This window comes from Panthera uncia, assembly GCF_023721935.1.
Source record: "Panthera uncia isolate 11264 chromosome A3 unlocalized genomic scaffold, Puncia_PCG_1.0 HiC_scaffold_11, whole genome shotgun sequence".
Taxonomy (NCBI): Eukaryota; Metazoa; Chordata; class Mammalia; order Carnivora; family Felidae; genus Panthera; species Panthera uncia.
Genome location: NW_026057578.1, coordinates 62,039,659 through 62,059,225, shown reverse-complemented (window position 1 = coordinate 62,059,225; position 19,567 = coordinate 62,039,659). Strand labels below are relative to the sequence as shown.

The window sequence follows — 19,567 nt, the reverse complement described above, 5'->3', positions numbered from 1 at the left end:
TGGATACTAGAAGGAGCATTATCTCAAATACCACCTTTAAAAACTTTTCTTAGGCTATTAGAAGCCATATCAACACAGAGGAAATATTGATGTCAGTTGCTGATTGTCCTCGAACTATTAGGGAATAATTATGTGTTACAAAATGTGTTTTAGCTTTAAATTAGACCAACGAATGACATTTATCAAATTTTTCAAAATTGTGAAACTTTCTCCATGGCGGTAACTTTCTTCATGTGCATGCCAGGCCCTTGTGTTGAAACACTATTACAAACGTGAAAAATGAGTTCATGTGATTGTCAGCAACACTGAGGGTGACACTCTGCTAGAACATTGTGAGTGCGGAGGGACAAGCAAGCTTGTTAAAAATAGGCATTTCTGTTTCCCCCACCGTCCTTCCCATCCCTGCTGTCAGCACACACGCATAGGAAGCGAGGTGTTTAGAGGTGGTTCTTTTACCATCACCTCTAGATTCCTTATGGAGACATGCATGCCACTGTAGCAGTAAATCAGAACTTGATTTTTATTAACGTCTCTAGCAAAGTACGTTGCCTAAGTTAAAGATTCATGGGATAATTATGGAATCGACACTCTGCGTGCTTTGTTCTTGAGTAGTTAATCTCACATACAGTTGATGGGTTGCGATAATCAAAATATAATGTTTGTTTTTGCAGGGTCTTTTGTTTGTTTCTATTTCTTTGGGCAGAAAAGCTGTGTTTTGTTTTGTTTTTTCCTTTTAAAATGGTTCCCACCCCCTGCCAGATAGAACTTTGAATTTTCCCTTAATAAGAGAATGTGATTATTTTAGGTTAGAAGATCAAGGAAACTTTCCAAGTAAGATCTGGATGAATTTTAAAATGCTACCATATTAAACACAGTTTTATATGATGTAGAGAATGTGATTTTATTCACTATTAAGGAACTATCTCACTGAAACCCATGAGAAAAACTTACTGTAACAGGGTGTTCATTTTTATTAGAGGGTTCTTATGTTTTAGGTAAGAATTCCAACAAAAAATTGATTATTTGGATTCTGAGTACCATATCATGACTGTAAAGTATCAGTTAGGAGTACCTTGGCCAAAAAGATAGTCATACAGATCATTTTTTATCATAACTTGTTAAATAGGGCCATGTAATTGATTTTTTTTTTTTTTGAGTGTAGAGGTACTTTTTTCTGAGAATCTTAGTATAAATTAATTATTTTTCAAATGTATGATACCTGACAAAAACAAATTGATGTGACTGGTTGAAAGACATGCAAATAGCCCTTCGAAGACCTCAGCAGCAGCTTGAAGAATCCTGAGGTGTTATGCAATTATTATCTTCACCTCATGCAGCAGGAAGCAGTTGTAGATCAGAAAGCTGAAGTTAGAGCACTTAAACAAGTTTTCATTTGATACCCAAAGAGCTACAAAATCAAATTAAATATTTAAGGTAAACTATTTCTTAAGGGACTGTCATTAATTAGCTGTTTGATCTTGTCTCTAGGGCAGTGTTTTACAATAAGCAACTACTTCGATTATTGTAGCATAAACTGCCTAGCGATTGCTTTTGTGACCTAAAAGTGGAGTTCAGCTTTGCCTAGTGGTTTTTATCTGGTTAGTTGTAAATCTGTTTTCACTTTTTCCTAAAGTATTTGTATGTGTCAATCTCTTAAGTTCTTATACTGAAACTGCCTACAAGATTAATACAAAAGCAAATACTTCTTTAATAATTTGTTTTACTCTTTGACAGCAATAACATAGATGTTGCAATTGAAAACATTGAAAATATGCTTACTTCTGGAAATGAAACCGTGAAACCCCAGTACTTTGGCTTGACATACTTATTCAGAAAAGTAATAGAGGAGCAGTTGGAACCAGCAGTTGAAAAGAGTAAGTGAGCTGTTCTTGCTAAAAGAACACAGAAGCACATTTTCTCTCTGGTGAGGCTGGACCAGATTTCTTTGGTGGATGAGTTATACTACAGTTTAAACAAAAGAGTTTTCTTACCTGTTACTTTTTCAGTAAGCATCATGGCAGAGAGACTGGCCAATCAGTTTGCAGTTTACAAACCTGTCACTGATCTTTTCCTTCAGCTTCTGGATTCAGGCAAAGTGGATGACGCCAGAGCTCTCCTACAGGTAACGAGTCGCCACATCTGGACAGTGGGGCTTGTGGCTTATGGGAAATAAACTGAGAAATTACTAGACCTAAGTATAGGGTAGCATACTGGAAATAGAGCATAGTGCTGCTAGTACATTTAAATTCACTGTGGATCCAGGTCACATGACAAAGACTGGCTTGTAAGCGGGAGGTTGTTGGTTTGAAAGATGCCAGACTGGACTAGAACTGCCCTTCGATTTCAGGGGGAGTGAGGGAAGATGTGTTTTGCTGAACGATTTAAAGACAAATGCTTTTGTGCAGATAGGTAATGCAAAGCCCTTCCTTTGATTTCCTACTTTAATTTCTCTAATGCTCTAAAGACTGCATCACCATGGCAACACAGTTTGCAAACAAAAAGTAGGAAATGTTTGCTTTTCAAGTACAGCTTCTCACTTGAATACTCAAACATTCTCAGTGCCTTATTCAAGGTTTATTAAGAGTTGAATTTGCTTTCTATTCACTTGTGTGTCACAGACACATTAAATGACAAATGCAGGTCTCTGTGGCCCGCACTTGCAGTTAAATTAGCAATCTTCAGGGAAGGAGACAACTGCATTCATGCCATTTTAACAGCACTAAATATAAAGCTGTGCCAAGTGCCGACAGAACGGTGGGTGATCGGAGCTGCCACTGGCAATGTACACAAACAGGCACCGCTGGGGAGCCCTTCCCAGCAGGTGGCAGTCAAACAGTCACCGTGATCCCTCCAACAGCAGTGTTTGTGTAGACTCCCTGTGTCAAATTGAGGCCTGGGACCAATTTCTGATAGTAAGTAGTACTATATTCCATTCCATTTTTACGAGCTGCGAAACATATTAAGTGGTAGATGGGGAAGGGGAAACCGTACCCCTGTGCTGGAGCCCTAGTTTTAATCCTTGAAGTTCAGCTAGTTTGACAACAGAACCCAAGCCATTTTTAAAAGGAGTTCTTGAGAAATTCCTGTGTGAACAGTTTTGCAAAAGGTGGAAATTGGCATGTGCCTCTGAGGTTGTTTTTTTTTGTTTTTTTTTTTGTTTTTTTTTGTTTGTTTGTTTGTTTTACTTTTTGTTCCTGGACAGAGAGAAATTCTAGTTAATTGGGAATGTTCTTGTTTGGTTTGGTTACTTTTTTCTCCTCTCCCCTTCCCCGCCTTTTTTTTTTTTTTTTTTTTTTTTTTTTTTTTTAACTAAACAGCAAAGGCAGTTGATCATACATAGGGATTTCAGGAATCTTTTCGTGGTTTTGTCTTGCTGCCTTTAGTGTTAAAAGTTCCACCTAAAAGAAATAAACTCTAAAGCTTTATCTTTGCTTGTACGTATCTGTACATATCTAAGTGTACCTACCGGGGGGGTTACGTGTCTCTAATTATACATGTGATAGTATTCACTCCATTTCAACACACTATTTTGATAGTTCTTCAGAAAGTGGCACTTGCTGTTTTATCTGCCAGCTTGTCCTGAGCCATCATCGCCCTGGCTCTTAGCGTGCACAGCGGCCAGCGGGTGAGGTGGGTGCCTGTGCCCTCGGAGCCGCACTCACACGGCGGCCTCTGCAGGGCTCTTGGTGGCAGCTGTGCGTTGAGACATCGGCCACAGTCTCTTCGTTGTCAACCCCTTCAGCAGACAGACGCTTTGGATGATAAACCCTTCACCTGTCCTTTACCTGCTTGTCAAACAGTAAAAGATTATTCTTGCCGCGGTGAAGAATATTTTGTTCACAGATGTCGAAAACATCAGTTTATAATGTAAATGCTCTGTGTGTCCGCAAAAGTTCTTTTTAGACTATTCGTTTTAGTATTGACAATGTCTTAAAGCTTTGAAAGAACAGTGTGCTCTTAGAAACTTAAGAGAATGACATCTGTGATGAGTGTAAACTAAAATATTGTCTTGCCATATTTGATTTTACTATAGCATCTAAGATGGGATAGACACTTGATTTCTCTGGTCTGTCATATAAACTTTTTTTTTTTTGAGTTTAACTTTTGTCTCTTTCTCAAGCGCTGGCTGTCTGTTGCAATGAAAGCCTTTTATAAAATAGAGAGATTGAAATCAGTCCTTTTGTATGCATAAGTGTAGGTAATTATACTTTAAAGAGAACTTGCTTTGTACATTTTAATTTTTATAAAGAAACGAGCAGTTATCTCCCTGACACCTTATTAAATGTATAATTAACCTTATGATCCCTAGCTCACTTGTGAATGCTTGGCAGAATAATTGGAGAGGAATAGTGCTTCTTTTTTCCCCTCTTTCTTTGCAGTCCTAAACCTTATTCTGTGGTTGTTGAAGCATCGGTTTAATTTTTCCCTTTTCTTTTTAAACAAACTTCATACTCGCGGTGCCAAGGACAGCACTCCACTCACAAAAGCTTGGCATAGCTGGAGTTTGTTTTCTTTTTCTTGCCTTAAAAAAAGTGGTTGACAATTAGGCCTTCCTGTTGGTAATGACACATTACTGTATTATTGTGAACTTTGTTAATTGGAAATATTCACCTTGGTCTCCTTGTTTATCAAAAACCTTCGCTTACTGAATAACGTTTCAATTTTTAGAGATGCGGCGCGATTGCTGAACAAACTGCAATTTTCTTGGTGTTCTGCGTTAGGAGTTCTCGGAAACCAGGAAAGGTACTGTGCGGGATTTGCTGGCCAGTCAGGGAGGCTAGAAGCCAGTCTTGTTCGGGGACCTGAGTTTCACAGAAGAGCTTGTTGGTTCAGTGCCTTACATAAAAACACTACAGAGACCAAAGATTTTGCTTGTCTATACTTGTTCACTTTTTTAGATACTGAGACAGAGTCAGTCCAGGCTCCTTTTGTCCTGGAAATGCAAAACACGTTCATGCAGTGAATCGCCCGTTCACGTAGTTGTGTGTGAAGAGCCTCAAGAAAGGGCCCTTACAGGGGCACCCAGCTGGCTCAGTCGATGGAGCGTGCGAGTCTTGATCTCAGGGTTGTAAGTTTGAGCCCCTCATTATAAGCAGAGATGACTTTTAAAAATAAAAGAAGAAGAAAGACAAGGCCCTAGAAAGGAAGATAAAAATCCTGTTGCTTAGGTCACTTGGTCCATTTAACAGTGGGGAAGCCCTACAGAGGGAGCTGTCCTCCTGCAGAGTGTCTCTGTGCTGGTGGCTATGCCAGCCATTTCTCAGGTCCAGGCCGTCAGGTAGATGAGCCACTTGGCTTTAAAACTGGCACGTGCCACAAATTAATGTTCTCAATTTGTGTGGTTACCTCATTCACACTAAAAAGCTACGTGTGTGTATGTGTGTATAAAACAAAGCCAAGTCCTATTTTTGATGTGAAAAAAAATAAAAGTACAGTTCCCAAAAATATTTGTAGGTCTGATTTTACCTCTGAAGCAACATAAACCTCATTGTCAGTTTATTTGGGCACATACAAAGTTTTAAACCAAGTGCCAGTTGTAATGTTTGTTTTATGCAAAACATTTAGGTTTCTAGTCTGAGAGTCTGTCTAGTTCTCCTTAATTTCCCTCATGCTAACACACTGGTTTTGGGGTGTTTTTAATTTACCCAGTTGCACTTTTTATCTCTTACTCATATTTATTTACAGCAAACAGCTTTTCAGAAGTACTTATTGGTTGCTCTTTTTCCTTTCAAAGAGACTTTTTTTTTTTAATTTGTGGATTAAAAAGTATAAGGAATCTAAAAGGCATTTGTCGCTCTGCACACAGGTCTGCGCCCACATGCCAAGTACCTACTGCCTTGCTTGGAAGATGGACAGGAAATGTACAGTAAAACACCTGTTGAGGACGTTCCTCCCAGGAGACTTTAAATTGCAGGAAGTCCTGGAAGGATGCAGGTCCAGATATATAGGTTGAGAAAACATGTAAAAAGTGAATTAGGATTTTTAAAAATTCCAGTTACAGTGTCTGCCTGTTTGACAGTAGAATAATTAAGCCAGGTCATGTATAAAATCCATCCTTGGTTTATCCAGCAATATTGGAATGTGTTTGGTTACTCACTAGAGTATGGCAGGTCTGTCTTCACTATAGGAACCAAACCCACTGGCGTGTCTAGATACCTCTGAAAGTAACCAAGTAAACATTCCAGGGATATCTGGAAATGCTCTGTTTATATTCAAAGCATGAAAACTCAGAAGGACTGAATTCTTCACATTTTGTTTAAAAATCTTGGCACCTTGAGACATCGTTGATATCTGTTTCTGCTCTTTAGGATTTCGTAATTTCTTGGTAAGGTTACTAGTTGACAAAAGAAGCAAGCAGTCTTTATGATATTTTAGAAAACAATTTATAGAAGTGTAAGTGGAATTGCATTAACTTTTGAAAAATGTTTGTTTGGCTGTCAGTTATCCAATCAGCAATAAAATACTAAGATACACTAGAAGGGAAAAAAGTTTATTAAATTGAATAGGCAGTTCTGTTCTAACTGTTGTGAAGATTCTCTGATATAATGTACGTATACCAGTGTTTTATTTCACTCTTCTTTTGAGCTGTGGTAACATTTCCTGTATTTAATTTCCTAGGCATCAACTCTGAATTCTTTATTAGAATTGATTCCTGAATTAATTGAAAAGGAAGAAGCATACACTTCTATCATGAAAAGCTATGGTAATAAGTTTAATCTGACTATGTTGTATTTAAGTCATTTAGATATTTGTAGTGTTGTCAACTAAGTCTTTGGCTCAAAGACAGTAATCCTAAATATCAGGTAATCATGATATAAATAATTGACTTAGCTTCAGAGTATGTTTTAAAAGCACATTTAAGAAAAATAGGCAATTATTCGTCTAATTTTAACATTAAAAAGTATCACTGGGCATCTTCAGAGGGGCCCAGCTTTGTTGAATAGGATCCCAGGCTCCTGGCAAGACTTGGAAGTCCACTTGAGTGTACACACTGGGCACCCATCCAGTCTCCCCAAGGCCACCTGAAACAAAACATGAAATAGGCACATATTTGAGACTGTCACGTGACTTGCCTTCTTGCCTCTTCAGTACCCTCCCCACCTGCCTACATTTCTGAAATAACAGACTTCTTCATTAAAAGTGGGCCCCAAGATTTTACTTTAAACCACAGTTGAAATTCCACTCTTTTAAGCACTTTGCTCCCTGATTGCCAGCTCATCACACATGAAAGGGAACCATGCTAAAGTTTCCTCAGTAGTCAAGATAAATGTAAGCATTTCATTTCTAAGTGATGATCACCTATCCACCTGCCACGAACTGATTTGCTCACATGAGGCAAGGGCTAAATAAAGAATTGCTTTGTTGATTTTATTGTTGTCAGGACAACAAACTGCAATCAGAATTCGTCATCTGGTTCTTCGTTTCTCCCCACCTTACAAGGTGACCATGATCTATTTCAAAATAGAGACAATAATCACAGAATTTCTCAAAGTTCCATTTGGGGGATTGGGAGATGTTAAATAATGACTAAATACCACAAAGTAGTGTCAAACAGCATAAAACTGCTACTGACTTTTGTAATCCCACTTGGGAATTGGGACAGGAAAGAGCAGGGAGACCAGGAAGGTAGTGAAAGGCAAGAGGGAAGAGTTTTCTGAATAGCTTCCTGGAAGATGGTAGAGTTTGGGCTGTGCCCTTGACAGTGTCAGGGAAAGGATTTGGTCCCTGAGGGAGGATAACAAAGGATTTATAGATAGGAAATTGACTTCACCCAAACTGCAAAGATCTGTTCAAGCCCAGTGAGAGCTGATGAATCACCCACACTCGCTCCCTTTTCGGAGATCCTGAGATTGATCCCTAGACTTCTCCTATCCATCCTGCAGGCTTGCCCTGGCTGTGCTGGAGTTGGGATTGGTTATACAGCACTGGTGTAGGGTAGGAGATTGTTAGGTGCTTAAATGTTAAAGAGTTGAGTTACCAACAGTGATTGTTAGCAGAGACCTTGTGATCCCAATAGTAAACCTCAAAGTAAAATTTCTGCACATCAGCTACAACTGGAAAGCCAGCTAAACTTAGCTCCTAGGCTACTTCATCATCCATTTAAGTGAAATATTAGTGTAAGTTGTTAATGTTATGTAGATGTGTGTAGTTTTTTTAATGTAGATTGATTAACGTATTTAGATTATTTTTGTCATTGTAGCTAACTGCATATCCCTCATACTTGCTTAGTTCACAATAGGAGAATGTATTGAAAGTCTTTTTGGTGGTGTTTAGCTGATGATCTTCACCATGATGTAGATCTAGATTTCCACATAATTTACATGACCCTCCCCACAATAGTCCTTGAATTGGCTTGATTTCGAGGTGTGGATTAAGGGGTGCCTGGGTGGCTCAGTCGGTTAGGTGTTCGACTTCGGCTTAGAGCGTGATCTTGTGGTCCTTGAGTTTAAGCCCCGCCTAGGGCTCTGTGCTAACAAGCTCAGAGCCTGGAGCCTGCTTTGGATTCTGTCTCCCTCTCTCTCTGCCCCTCTCCCACTCACACTCTGTCTCTGTCTCTCTCAAAAATAAATAAACGTTAAAAAATTTTTCTTTTTTTAAGTATGGTTTTAAGCAGAAGAGTGTTGAATGGTGTATGTTTACTTTGGTTTATGGCCACTTTAACTATCCTGGGTCTCTTAATAGCCTCATTTATCATCTTCTCTTTTATACTGAATAATGCTGAATTAGAGGTGTGGGGAAGAGCGAGGGAGGGAGCTGGTAGTTTCTGAATGTGGCTTTTTGCTGAAAGTAGTTAACTATTCATTTGCCTTGGGATAAAGGGATTCGGGAGTCCTTGAACGGCTGTGTTTTGAGAAGAGAGTAAGGTAGGTGGTCTTTATCTATGATTAATATCTTTTTTTTCAGTCTTAGACAAGGATGCTGCGTCTGCTAAAGCACTGTATGAAAATTTGACTGCAAGGAATATAAAATTGAATGATCTGTTTCTAAAGCGTTATGCAGTTTTGCTGAAGAATGCTGGTGAGCCTGTCCCTTTCACCGAACCCCCTGTGAGTATTTCTTAATTAAGGAGAAAAAATACCTCTACAGATTTACGTATGCTTCATATTAATGTGTAAAAAAAAAATAAGTTGAATACTTAATTACATGAGGATTAGATCTCTGTGAAGAACCCTCAGGGGAGAGCTTCAGGAACTGAATAGTCCTGCCGTGAGTTTGGCTGTGGGAGAACGGAGCACTCTGGGGCTGAGGTTTAAAACACAAGGTCAGTCTCAGACCTTCAACTATAGGTATGGATTTATCAAATGTCCTTGGGGCAGTTCTGTCATCATTTCAACTTGAAATAGGATTTAATGGCCTGTATTTCAATAGCCTAGTATATTGTGTCCCTATTAATTACTTGTTCATTTTATTTATTTTTTTTTTTATTTATTTTTTTTTTTTAACATTTATTTATTTTTGAGACAGAGAGAGACAGAGCATGAACAGGGGAGGGGCAGAGAGAGAGGGAGACACAGAATCTGAAACAGGCTCCAGGCTCTGAGCTGTCAGCACAGAGCCCGACACGGGGCTCGAACTCACGGACTGTGAGATCATGACCTGAGCCGAAGTCGGACGCTTAACCGACCAAGCCACCCAGGCGCCCCTACTTGTTCATTTTAAACAAGTTGGTTTTTATTTCTTCATCTAGGAAGGTTTCTTTTTTTATTGAGGTGTAATTGACGTTACCTTATAATAGTTTCAGAAGTACAACGTAATGATTCGGTATTTTTTTTTATAATGATCACAGTAAATCCATTAACATCCACACCACACATAGTTATAAATTTTTTTTTTCTTGTGATGAGAATTTTCAAGATCCACTCTCCTAGCTACTTTAAAATATGTGGGGCACCTGTTTGGCCCAGTTGGTAGAGCATCTGATTCTTAACCTCAGAGTTTTGAGTTCAAGCCCCATGTTGGACGTGGAGCCTATTTTAAAAAAAAAAAAAAAAGACATGCACTACAATATTCTAGCCCTATACATTACATCCCCATGATTTCATCATTTATAACCAGAAATTTGTACCTTTTGACAACCCACCTGAGGCAACCACAAGTCTGTTCTCTATATCCATGAGCTTGGGGCTTTATGTTTTTTGATTTTTGTTTTGTTTTTATATATTCCACATGTAAGTGAGGCTATACAGTATCTACATTTTCTGATTTATTCCGTTTCGCTTAACGTTCTCAAGGGTCCATCCATGTTGTTGCAAATGAGAAGATTTTATTCTTCTTGTGGCTGAATAATAATCCGTTGTATGTGTCATACATATATAATGATACGTACATCACATTTTCTTTATCCATTCATCTGCTCGTGCACACTTAAGTTGTCTCCGTGTCTTGGCTACTGTAAATAATACTGCGGTGAACATGAGGGTGCAGGTCTTTTCAAATTGCTGTTTTTGTTTCTTTTGGTGAATACTCAGTAGTGGACTTACTGGATCATATGGTATTTCCATTTTTAGTTTTTTGAAGAACCCCTCCATACTGCCTTTTCCACTCGCTATACCAGTTTGCATTCTCACCAGCAGTGCACAAGGGTTCCCTTATCTCCACATCCTTGCCATCACTTAACTTCTTGTCTTTCTGATACTAGCCAGGTATTAGGTGCTACCTCATTGTGGTTTTGATTTGCCTTTTTCCTGATGATGAGTGATGTTGAGCACCTTTTCTTGGGTCTGTTGGCCATCTGGATGTCTTCTTTGGAAAAAATGTCTGTTCAGGTCCTCTGCCCATTTTTAATTGGTTGCCCAGTAAATTTTGTTTTGCTTTGTTCTAATAAGAGAAATCATACATGCCAAATTCCTTTTTATTGTGTCATTAATTTGCAAGTTAGTACACCATGTTTATTTGAACCTTCTGTACCCAGGCGTAAATACCTATGTGCCCACACGGTGGAGGCTCTTGGTGCTGGCTTTAACTCTGGACTTGGGGCCCTTGAACTGGTGATTTCATGAACAGAAAGGAGTGCGGAGGCTTGAGAAGACAGCAGCTGCCACGGGCTCGGTGGTCTTTGCTATCACTTTGCAGCATTTTATGACTTCTGAGTTTTGTGCCATCAGCTCTTGCTAGAAACTGTACCTGTAACTTCCCTCCCTTTTTGTCTCAACAGGAAAGCTTCGAATTTTATGCAAAGCAGCTAAAGGAATCAAGGGGAAATCCTCTGTGAAATAAGCAGTCACTACTTTATTTTGTGTGTATTTGTGGTTCAATGTCTAAAATGTTATTTTTTAAATATATTTGAGAGGACAGAATAAATAAATGAAAAGTTACTTTGTGTATTTTTTTTTTATTCATAAAGTACATGTTCAACACCTTATTGACAGCAATGGCGTGCACTTAGTCACTAGGCTTTGTTGGGGTTTTGCCTACAACATAAATATACAGCATTTTCTTCATGGTGTCTGATGTTTGAAGCTGTACCTTTTCAAGGTTCTTCTCTCTAACACTCTTGATGTCTCCCCTGCTCTGTTTTGTTCATTATTTTCATAAAATGTTATTCCTTTATTTAAGACTTGCTTGTTAATATTGTTTACGTGAAAATTTTGGAGCTAGACAAAATGATGCTCAGTGCGCCTTCTAAGGCTTTGCTATTTGATAGGAAATTCTCTTCATGTGTGAAACCCTGCATAATTTTCCAATTTTGTAAAATGCTGGCACTAGCAGCCATGTTGTAAGTCATCTAGCACTTGTTTTCCAGTGAAAAGCAGAAACTCAGACTGTTGCTTGCTCTTGGTCGGGGTGCTATTTGCCAACGCCTGGACACTCCCCACTATGCTTTCCCTTCTATCACGAAGAATTCCGAGGGCCTCTGTTCATAGATGCCTCTGAGTCCTAGCCATGACTTTGGTCATGAAACCGAGCAGCTCATTTCCTCTTGTCTTGGTTTCGGGTGTTTGTCAGCATAGGTACATCCCATACCAGGCTTGTTACTTCATACTCATCCTATGAATGTGTGATCTTATATAGGAAGGAGATTGTGGTTTGTATTCAGTTTTGTCAAAGTTATCCCCAAATTGTTTAGTAATTACTGTAAAAGAATGCAGGCTGGGTTGTGAAACAGTTTACCATTACAAAAGTATCTTAATATGTAACAGTGACCTATTTGGGGATTAGGTAGTTAATTACCAAGAAAGCTGAAAATGTTTTATTGGAGGTTTATCCTTGTTTTGGCGTATTGCTTCTCCCATTTGAAATCAGTGGTTCCCACTATCCACACGAGGGGAGACCTTGCCTTGCAGGAAGTAAGCTGGCCTCATGCTGGTTGTACTGCTAACCTGAGTCTTCATGGAACCAACCATCCTTCATCTAGAGCCTGCAAGTAGCATGAAAGAGGAGGCTGAAGGAGGGAAGCCAAGAAGTAAATGTCATCGTGGCATTGTTTCCTTTGTCTCTGTTTTGTGCAGTTAGACCTAACGCATCAGAGGCCTCAGCCAATGTCGAGTCCTGGCCTAGAGGACTTAATGAAGCTCTCCTTTGTTTGCTCCAGGTGCAGGACCCGTACCTGTTGTGGTTTTGATATTGTTGGATTTGCCAAGAGCCTCACTCCACCAGTGAATTCCACTGGCCTTATTTTTTGCAGTCACACTAACCAAAAGTTAGTTGAGCAATATTTTACTGATCTCCATTGAAACAGTTCTCTCAGATGAGGCACGGTCTTGGGGCTTACCCTGGACTTCTCAGTTGCCTGGGCCAGAGACTTGAGAGTACAGAATGTAGTCTTATTTGTATGAAGTGACTCTAAGCCAGCCTTGTATATGGACTCTGATAAAATGCAGGGTAGTACAGAGGAAATAGCATTATCTAGCATTCTATTATTATTATCTATTGTCTATCATTAGCACTCTAAACAGCACTATAACTGCTTCCCCCTCGAATTTAAATATTTAAAATATAATTGTATATTCTAGGTGGGCTAATAAATGCTTTCTAAATGTCTAATTGCAAAACTGAAACAAATAGTAGAGAGCAGACACAATTCTAGAACTCAATAATGTTTTAGACTAAAATTACAAGGAAACAGTCTAAAAAGTAAACATCATTGTAAACTTTTGGAAAGTACAGTGTTTTATATGTAATTGTATGTTCATGTATTTGAACCTAATATAATTTTATTGTGAAATGCTTTGAATAAATTGTACCCCAAAAACTTGTGAGCTTCTTCATTTTTAATTCTATCAAATTTTTGTATAACCACTTTTATCATTTCAAGGACTTTAGTCCTAAATTTTTTTTTTTTTAATTTTATGTTTATTTTTGAGAGAGAAACAGAGTGTGAGCAGGGGAGGGACAAAGACAGAGAGGGAGGCACAGAATTTGAAGCAGGCTCCAGGATCCGAGCTGTCAGCGCAGAGCCCGATGCGGGGCCTGAACTCATGAACTGTGAGATCATGACCTGAGCCGAAGCTGGACGTTTACCCGACTGAGCCACCCAGGTGCCCCGTAGTCTTAAAATTTTAAATTAAAAATTGTGTGGTGGCCTCTGTTGCGACCAGAATTTCTTTGTTAAATGGTGTATGGTTTGTGTGTGGAGAACCAAATGAAATCATAGCTTCTCTGTTGTAAGGACAAGTGGATATTTAATTTGAGATCTCTGAGGTACAGAGTTGGCAAGAATTAGTAGAGTTGGACGCATGGTAAGTGGACACTGAAAATGAAGGGGGTTTTATCTGCATTGAGTGTCAGCAGCATTCCACGCCATGCAGGTGACTGGGACCACCACGGATCAGTCCCGGGCACACTTCCCTCCTCCCTACCCTCCTGTTCCTTTCTTGGGCGTGCTCATTGTGGCCAGCATCGGGGTCTTCTCTTTGCAGCTTCTTGGCCCTTCTCCCCACCCAGCACATTTGTTGTCTCTCCAGGGCTCCTGTAGCCACTTAAAAGAGCAGGTGTCAGGCAGCTCGTGAATTCCTTGAGGACCAGTTCTCTGTGTCGTGTTTGCACCCCTGGACCTCACACAGACCTGGCTGCAAGCCCCCATGTACCGTTGTCAGGGCCACGTGTTCTGTGGGGTTAACCATGGGTACCCGCTACTGTGCATCGGACGCTCCTCTTACCTGACATTCACAATGAGAAAGTTGGGGCTTACAGAAGTTAATGTACCCCCCCCCCCCCACCGGTATCACAGTGCTGTGATATGGCTGGGATTGACTTTCAAAAAAACAAGCAATCCAGTTAAATTTTAAATTCAGTTAAAAATCCCGTTGAAAGTCAAATCAGAATCTCTAAACTGTTAGGGTATTGTTTTTTAAAAAGCAAGCTTTCACATTTAACACAAGTGTTCCCAGTCTGGACAGCTTTACATTGTAAAGTTATTTTCTTCCATTTAGTCGAATACTCGGTTTCTGGCATAATCACCCGAGTTTGTGAATTCCAGTAAATTGTATTGCACATTGTTCTTCCCCATACAATTTATTCCACAAGTCTGCCATGTGTGTACTCTATACTTTTTCTCGTGTTTGAGGACAATTTTCATTTAATATTTGTCTTTCTGACAAACCAATATTTGTAGAGTTTCTATAAAATGAAAGCAACATTCCTGAAGTATGGTGGAGCTAATAGCTGCAGGGGGTACAAAATCATGGTAATTTATCGCTTTGCTGTTTCTATTAGAAATGTATCCTGCTTTCAGACCTGTGGACTTTACAAAGCCCACATTATGCAGCCTTAGTACAAATAAAGGAAATGGCTGCATTTGCAAATTCAAAATAGGCACTTATCTTTTTCTTTTTTGCACAAAGAAACATCATCCGGTTCAGGCAGAGCAAAAACATTTAACCGACTTCATACTTAACCATCCCTGCACATTAGTTTGGACAATGGCTGGCTGTTGGGATCCATGCTTACAAAGATCTCTTGAAAGTAGTATCTTCACCAACCCTGCCCCAGGCATACACTTACTGAAATTCTCATTATTTACTTGCTTTTGTCGTTTCCTCCCCTAAACTGAGGTCTCCTGGTGCTTTGCAGGGCCACCAGTTAGAACCAGAACCTGGCACTGACAACCCAGTGAGCATCGTTGAATGACAATGAACAACACAGCACCTGTCCCGCTTTTCAAGTCCTATTCTGAGATGTGTGCCTTGCATGCATTGGTGGGTTTCCTCACACTTCTTCCCAAGAGATCAAAGATGCCACTCGGTAGCTAGGAGCTCGGATATTGGGGGCTGAAGCCCAACAAGTTCTTTAAAACCCATGTGCCCAAATGAAAACACACTCAACTTTATTGCCATGAGGAGGGCTCTCAAATGTGTGATGGTGCAGCTCAGTGTTAAGAGTGGAATCAACAAAATGAGGGACAGTGGAGCTTTTTGGCGGTTTGGGGAAACAAGGAATCGCTCCAACTTTACAAAATGGCAAGACTATCATACAATAAACGGCACTATTACTACATAGAAAGCTGGGAAGTGTTTTTCTGGTCTTTGAGTTGGTGTGTGCTAAAAAATCTCAACCTGCTGCTTAAAAATTACTGTTTTGTTAGCTGCTGATACCACATGGCTGCTGCTGTTCCCCAGTTGCCAACAGAAATGGGCTGTGCTCCACCTGCCTCTCACCTCCCCTGCCCTAGTGTCTTGGGCAGACACCATGTGATAGGGACCAGGATATTGCTCTATACCCTGGCCATTTTAAAGGAAGAACCTATCCTATCAAAAGCAAGTGTCAGGGGTTCCTGGGTGGTTCAGTGGGGTAAGCGTCTGACTTCAGCTCAGGTCCGTTGGGCTCTGTGTTGACAGCTGAGAGTCTGGAGCCAGCTTCCGATTCTGTGTCTCCCTCTCTCTCTGCCCCTCCCCTGCTCACACTGTCAAAAATAAACAATCATTAAAAAAAAATTGAAAAATAAAAAAAACAAGTGACAGATAACTTGAGATTTGAATGACCTAGTTTAGACTATGAAAATAGGGGCCTTTACTTTCAGGCGTAAGCACTGGATGTATTTTCCAAAGAACAGGTCAGTCAGCAAGATGCTTCCTCACTTTCGGCTTCCCAGTCCCTTGCCCTGTTCCTCTGGAGCCTGATGGGTGCTCCAGGCCTGTGGCTGGGCCAAGGGAAGCAGGAAATGGCACATGGTGGCTGTGCTGCACCCCTCTGTGAATGACATACTTGAGTCTCAGTAGAACGCCTATGTCTACCAGGTCTGTAGTTAGCGCTTGGATTTGTTGTCCATTTAAATATGCCTGCTGCTAGCTGTTTAATCTGGAATCAAAACAAGAAGACAAGTGGAGGCGGGGGGGGGGGGGGGGGGGGGGAACACAGCAAATGCAAGATCTCTGTGAACCTGACCCGGGAGATTAGCTTGACCGGGGGGCAAGATTAGGTTTTAAATCATTTTTGTAAGAACAAGAGCAGGAAAATAAAAATCACATCAGGAAATATTTGAGTCCATATAGGTAATTACTTTCTGCTTAATTAAAATGTCCCTGTCAATAGCATAATTTGAAATTGGAGGGCTTAAAATACAAATTTCAAAACTTTTGCCTTCTGATCAAGAGTGTGCAAAGCTTACAACCTTGGGCAAAATCCAATGCACTGCCTGTTTTTGTACATAATGTTTCACAGCCACACCATCCATGTTTCAGAATTGTCTGCAGTGGCTTTCACCCTGCAACAGAGTTGGGTAGTCGCAACAGATACTCTGGCCCCCAAAGCCTGAAATACTGTCTGACTCTTAACCGGAAGAGTTTGCATCCCCTGCCTTTGATAATTACTCACAAGCCGACCTCTCTCCCTTTCACTGCAGGGAGGGGCTGAGTCGACAGCCTGCATGCCCCAGGGAGCAGTTTTTGTTGTTGTTTTTTTGTTTTGGTTTCAAAAAACAGACCTGTGAAATCAGAATCTCTGGGATTGGGGTCCATAGTGGTATTTGTTAAAGCTGTGGGGTGGAGAACCAGGATGCTGTAACAAAAAAAAGAAGAAAAGAAAGAAAGAAACTGTGGCTGCTGGAGTTTCTCCAATTCTCCTGCCTCAGCACTTTGCCCCTTTCCCCCACAGCCCTGTGCACCAGAGTCCACTGAATCATTAAAGCCCCTTGTAGACTGAGTAGCCATAACTCAGTTAGATGATGTACCCCACTGGCTGCCAGCCCTCACTGCACATTGGAATCACTGTGGAGTTCATAAAAAAGCCCAGTGTCCTCTATCTCCTCCATTCAGGCCTAAAGCCATTAGGTGACTGTGTATGGATGTGGGATTAAGAGTGGGGTAGGTGGCAGTAGGGTGAGAATGGCGTCTGTGCAGACTAGGGGACAGCTTGATAACACAGCCCCAGCAGAGTGAGTAGGGTGCAGATGGGAGATTGGTTACATACAGGGGATTAACCAAATGAGTGAAAATATGAAGGACAGTGGAAGCCAGGTTTGTCACAATTGGAAAAGGGAGTTACAGGGGCACCTGGGTGGCTTAGTTGGTTAAGTGTCTGACTTCAGCTCAGGTCATGGTCTCATCGTTAGTGAGTTTAGCCCCACACTGGATTCTGTGCTGACAGAATAGAGCCTGGAGCCTGCTTCAGATTCTCTCTCTCTCTGCCCCTCCATCACTTGTGTTCTAACAAAACAAAACAAAACAAAACAAAACAAAACAAAACAAAACCCAGATACAAATGCAGAAAGGGAGAAAATTAGAATCAACTCTATGGTGTGCTGGTATTTGGGAATTGGATGTATTAATGTGAACTCACATGTACAGGTAGATGTGTTTGTGTGTGTGTGTACATACACATGTATACAGACCTGTGTACATATATCCACATGTATGCATTCCCTGTTTTGCCTCCCGAGAGGATCTGGGGGCAGTGATGCTGCAATAGCAATGGGCATATTTATCACTCAGATCTTTGCTTCTAAATGCCATTTTCCACTAAAAGGAACAAAGAATTCTGAGAGAAATGTCTGCATTTCCAAGCACTGGGACTAAGGACTGGGGGGTAGAAAAGAACAAAATGAGCCTGAAACACTTTTTTGTGAAAGAAAATGTTCACACAATGATAGAGACATATCAAAAGGATGCAGAAACCAGCTTGAATGGGCCCCAGGGCCAAAACAGGGACAATTTGAATGTGAAAATTAATCATGAGACTAAGGTATTATAACCCACTGAATAAAACAGGACACTACAGGTTTATATTGCTATAAATTGAAAAATGGCTAAGTGGAAGGTTTAATGAGATATAGGCAACTTATTTATAAAGCACCTACCAATAGAATGCTTAATTACCAAAGGGGGGATTGGCTGTGGAAAGGGCTGGCAGACACTCCCTTGATCAAGTGATCCAAGTGGACATCTTCGGTATAGGACAAATTGAAATCCTCACCACCGACAGGATGCAATGAGAAGGGTGCATCACTTCTGCAACATCCCTGCCAAAAGAAGTGCCTGTGATATCCCGTTAAATCCATGACCTGAATTTTGTCATGAAAATGTTATCAAACTCAAGCTGACAGCTAATTTGCAGAATCTTCAAGTGTCAAGGTCACACAAGTCAAGGAAAGTTAAAGACTGTTCTAAACTAAAGGAGACCAAGGAGAGTTGACGACCAGATCCAATGTATGATTCTGGTCTTGATCCTTTTGCTATGAAGGACCTTGTCAGAACAATCAGTGAATCTTGAATGGGGCCTGCCCATTCGACAGTGGCCAGGTATCAATATCATAATGTGCCGTGTTATAGTGTGGCAGTGTAAATAATGGCAGTGTAAATACCCTGAGTTTCATGGCTGTACTGTAAAAGGGCAGTGTGCTAGAGCACTGCCTTTCAAACTCAGGTACATAAACCACCTGGGGATTTTCCTAAAATGCAGATTTGGATTCAGTAGGTCTAGGTAGAGTGTGAGCTTCTGCCTGTCGGAGCAGCTCCGAGGTTAAGACCCATGCTGCCTGTCCAGAGCAGTTAGTAGTAAGGGCCCAAGGAAACCTGGGGTGAACATTTACTATTTGCCTCCCACTCACCTTCCTCCCTTTTTTGGTCCCAGACTGTGGTGTTTCCTTTGGGAACAATCTGCTCCCCTTGGTGTTCCTGTTTTGGATCAGATGGTCCTCAGTGCCCAGGCAACGAAGCACGTAACCTGGGTGTCATCTATCCTGTACCCTGGCCACTGTGAAAGGTTCAACACTGGTCCTCAGACCCAGCCAGGGCCAGTGAGAGGCAACTCTGAGAGGCCTGGCTGAGCTCACACAGCCTCTACAACCATCTTCATCTTTTAGAGCCTTCTTAGAATTTCCAAGCCTTACAGTGGCTCAGGACTTGCCTTTTGCCCTCCAACTCCTAAAGGCCTCCAAGGCTTTCCAACCCCCACATTGGACTCTACCACATAGTAGCCATGTGACCTTACCTAGCAAACTGAATTTTTGCCTCAGTTTCCTCATCTATAAAACGGGATACCACCCCTCAAAGGGTTGAGAATTCTAGGATACTCCTCCACATAAGTGTTTTGAGCTGTCCCTGGTATAGATCAGATGTTCAATAAATCTTTAATTGTTCAGTTTGGCTTTTGGAGCCCATGATCCCACACAAAAAGAATGGCATCTCACCGG

At 40.8% G+C, this 19,567-nt stretch overlaps 1 protein-coding gene across 1 annotated transcript in view; it reads left to right on the top strand.

The window, feature by feature from the left end:
- The window catches only part of LRPPRC (leucine rich pentatricopeptide repeat containing), a 112,337-nt gene extending 98,738 nt beyond the window's left edge, over positions 1-13,599 (top strand). The window contains exons 33-38 of the mRNA XM_049650202.1: positions 1,735-1,874; positions 2,007-2,122; positions 4,669-4,743; positions 6,619-6,703; positions 8,905-9,047; positions 11,156-13,599. Coding sequence (XP_049506159.1) covers positions 1,735-1,874; positions 2,007-2,122; positions 4,669-4,743; positions 6,619-6,703; positions 8,905-9,047; positions 11,156-11,212 — 616 coding nt within the window. The 3' untranslated portion in view covers positions 11,213-13,599. The remainder of the gene's footprint in view (positions 1-1,734; positions 1,875-2,006; positions 2,123-4,668; positions 4,744-6,618; positions 6,704-8,904; positions 9,048-11,155) is intronic.
- The last annotated feature ends 5,968 nt before the right edge of the window (positions 13,600-19,567 follow it).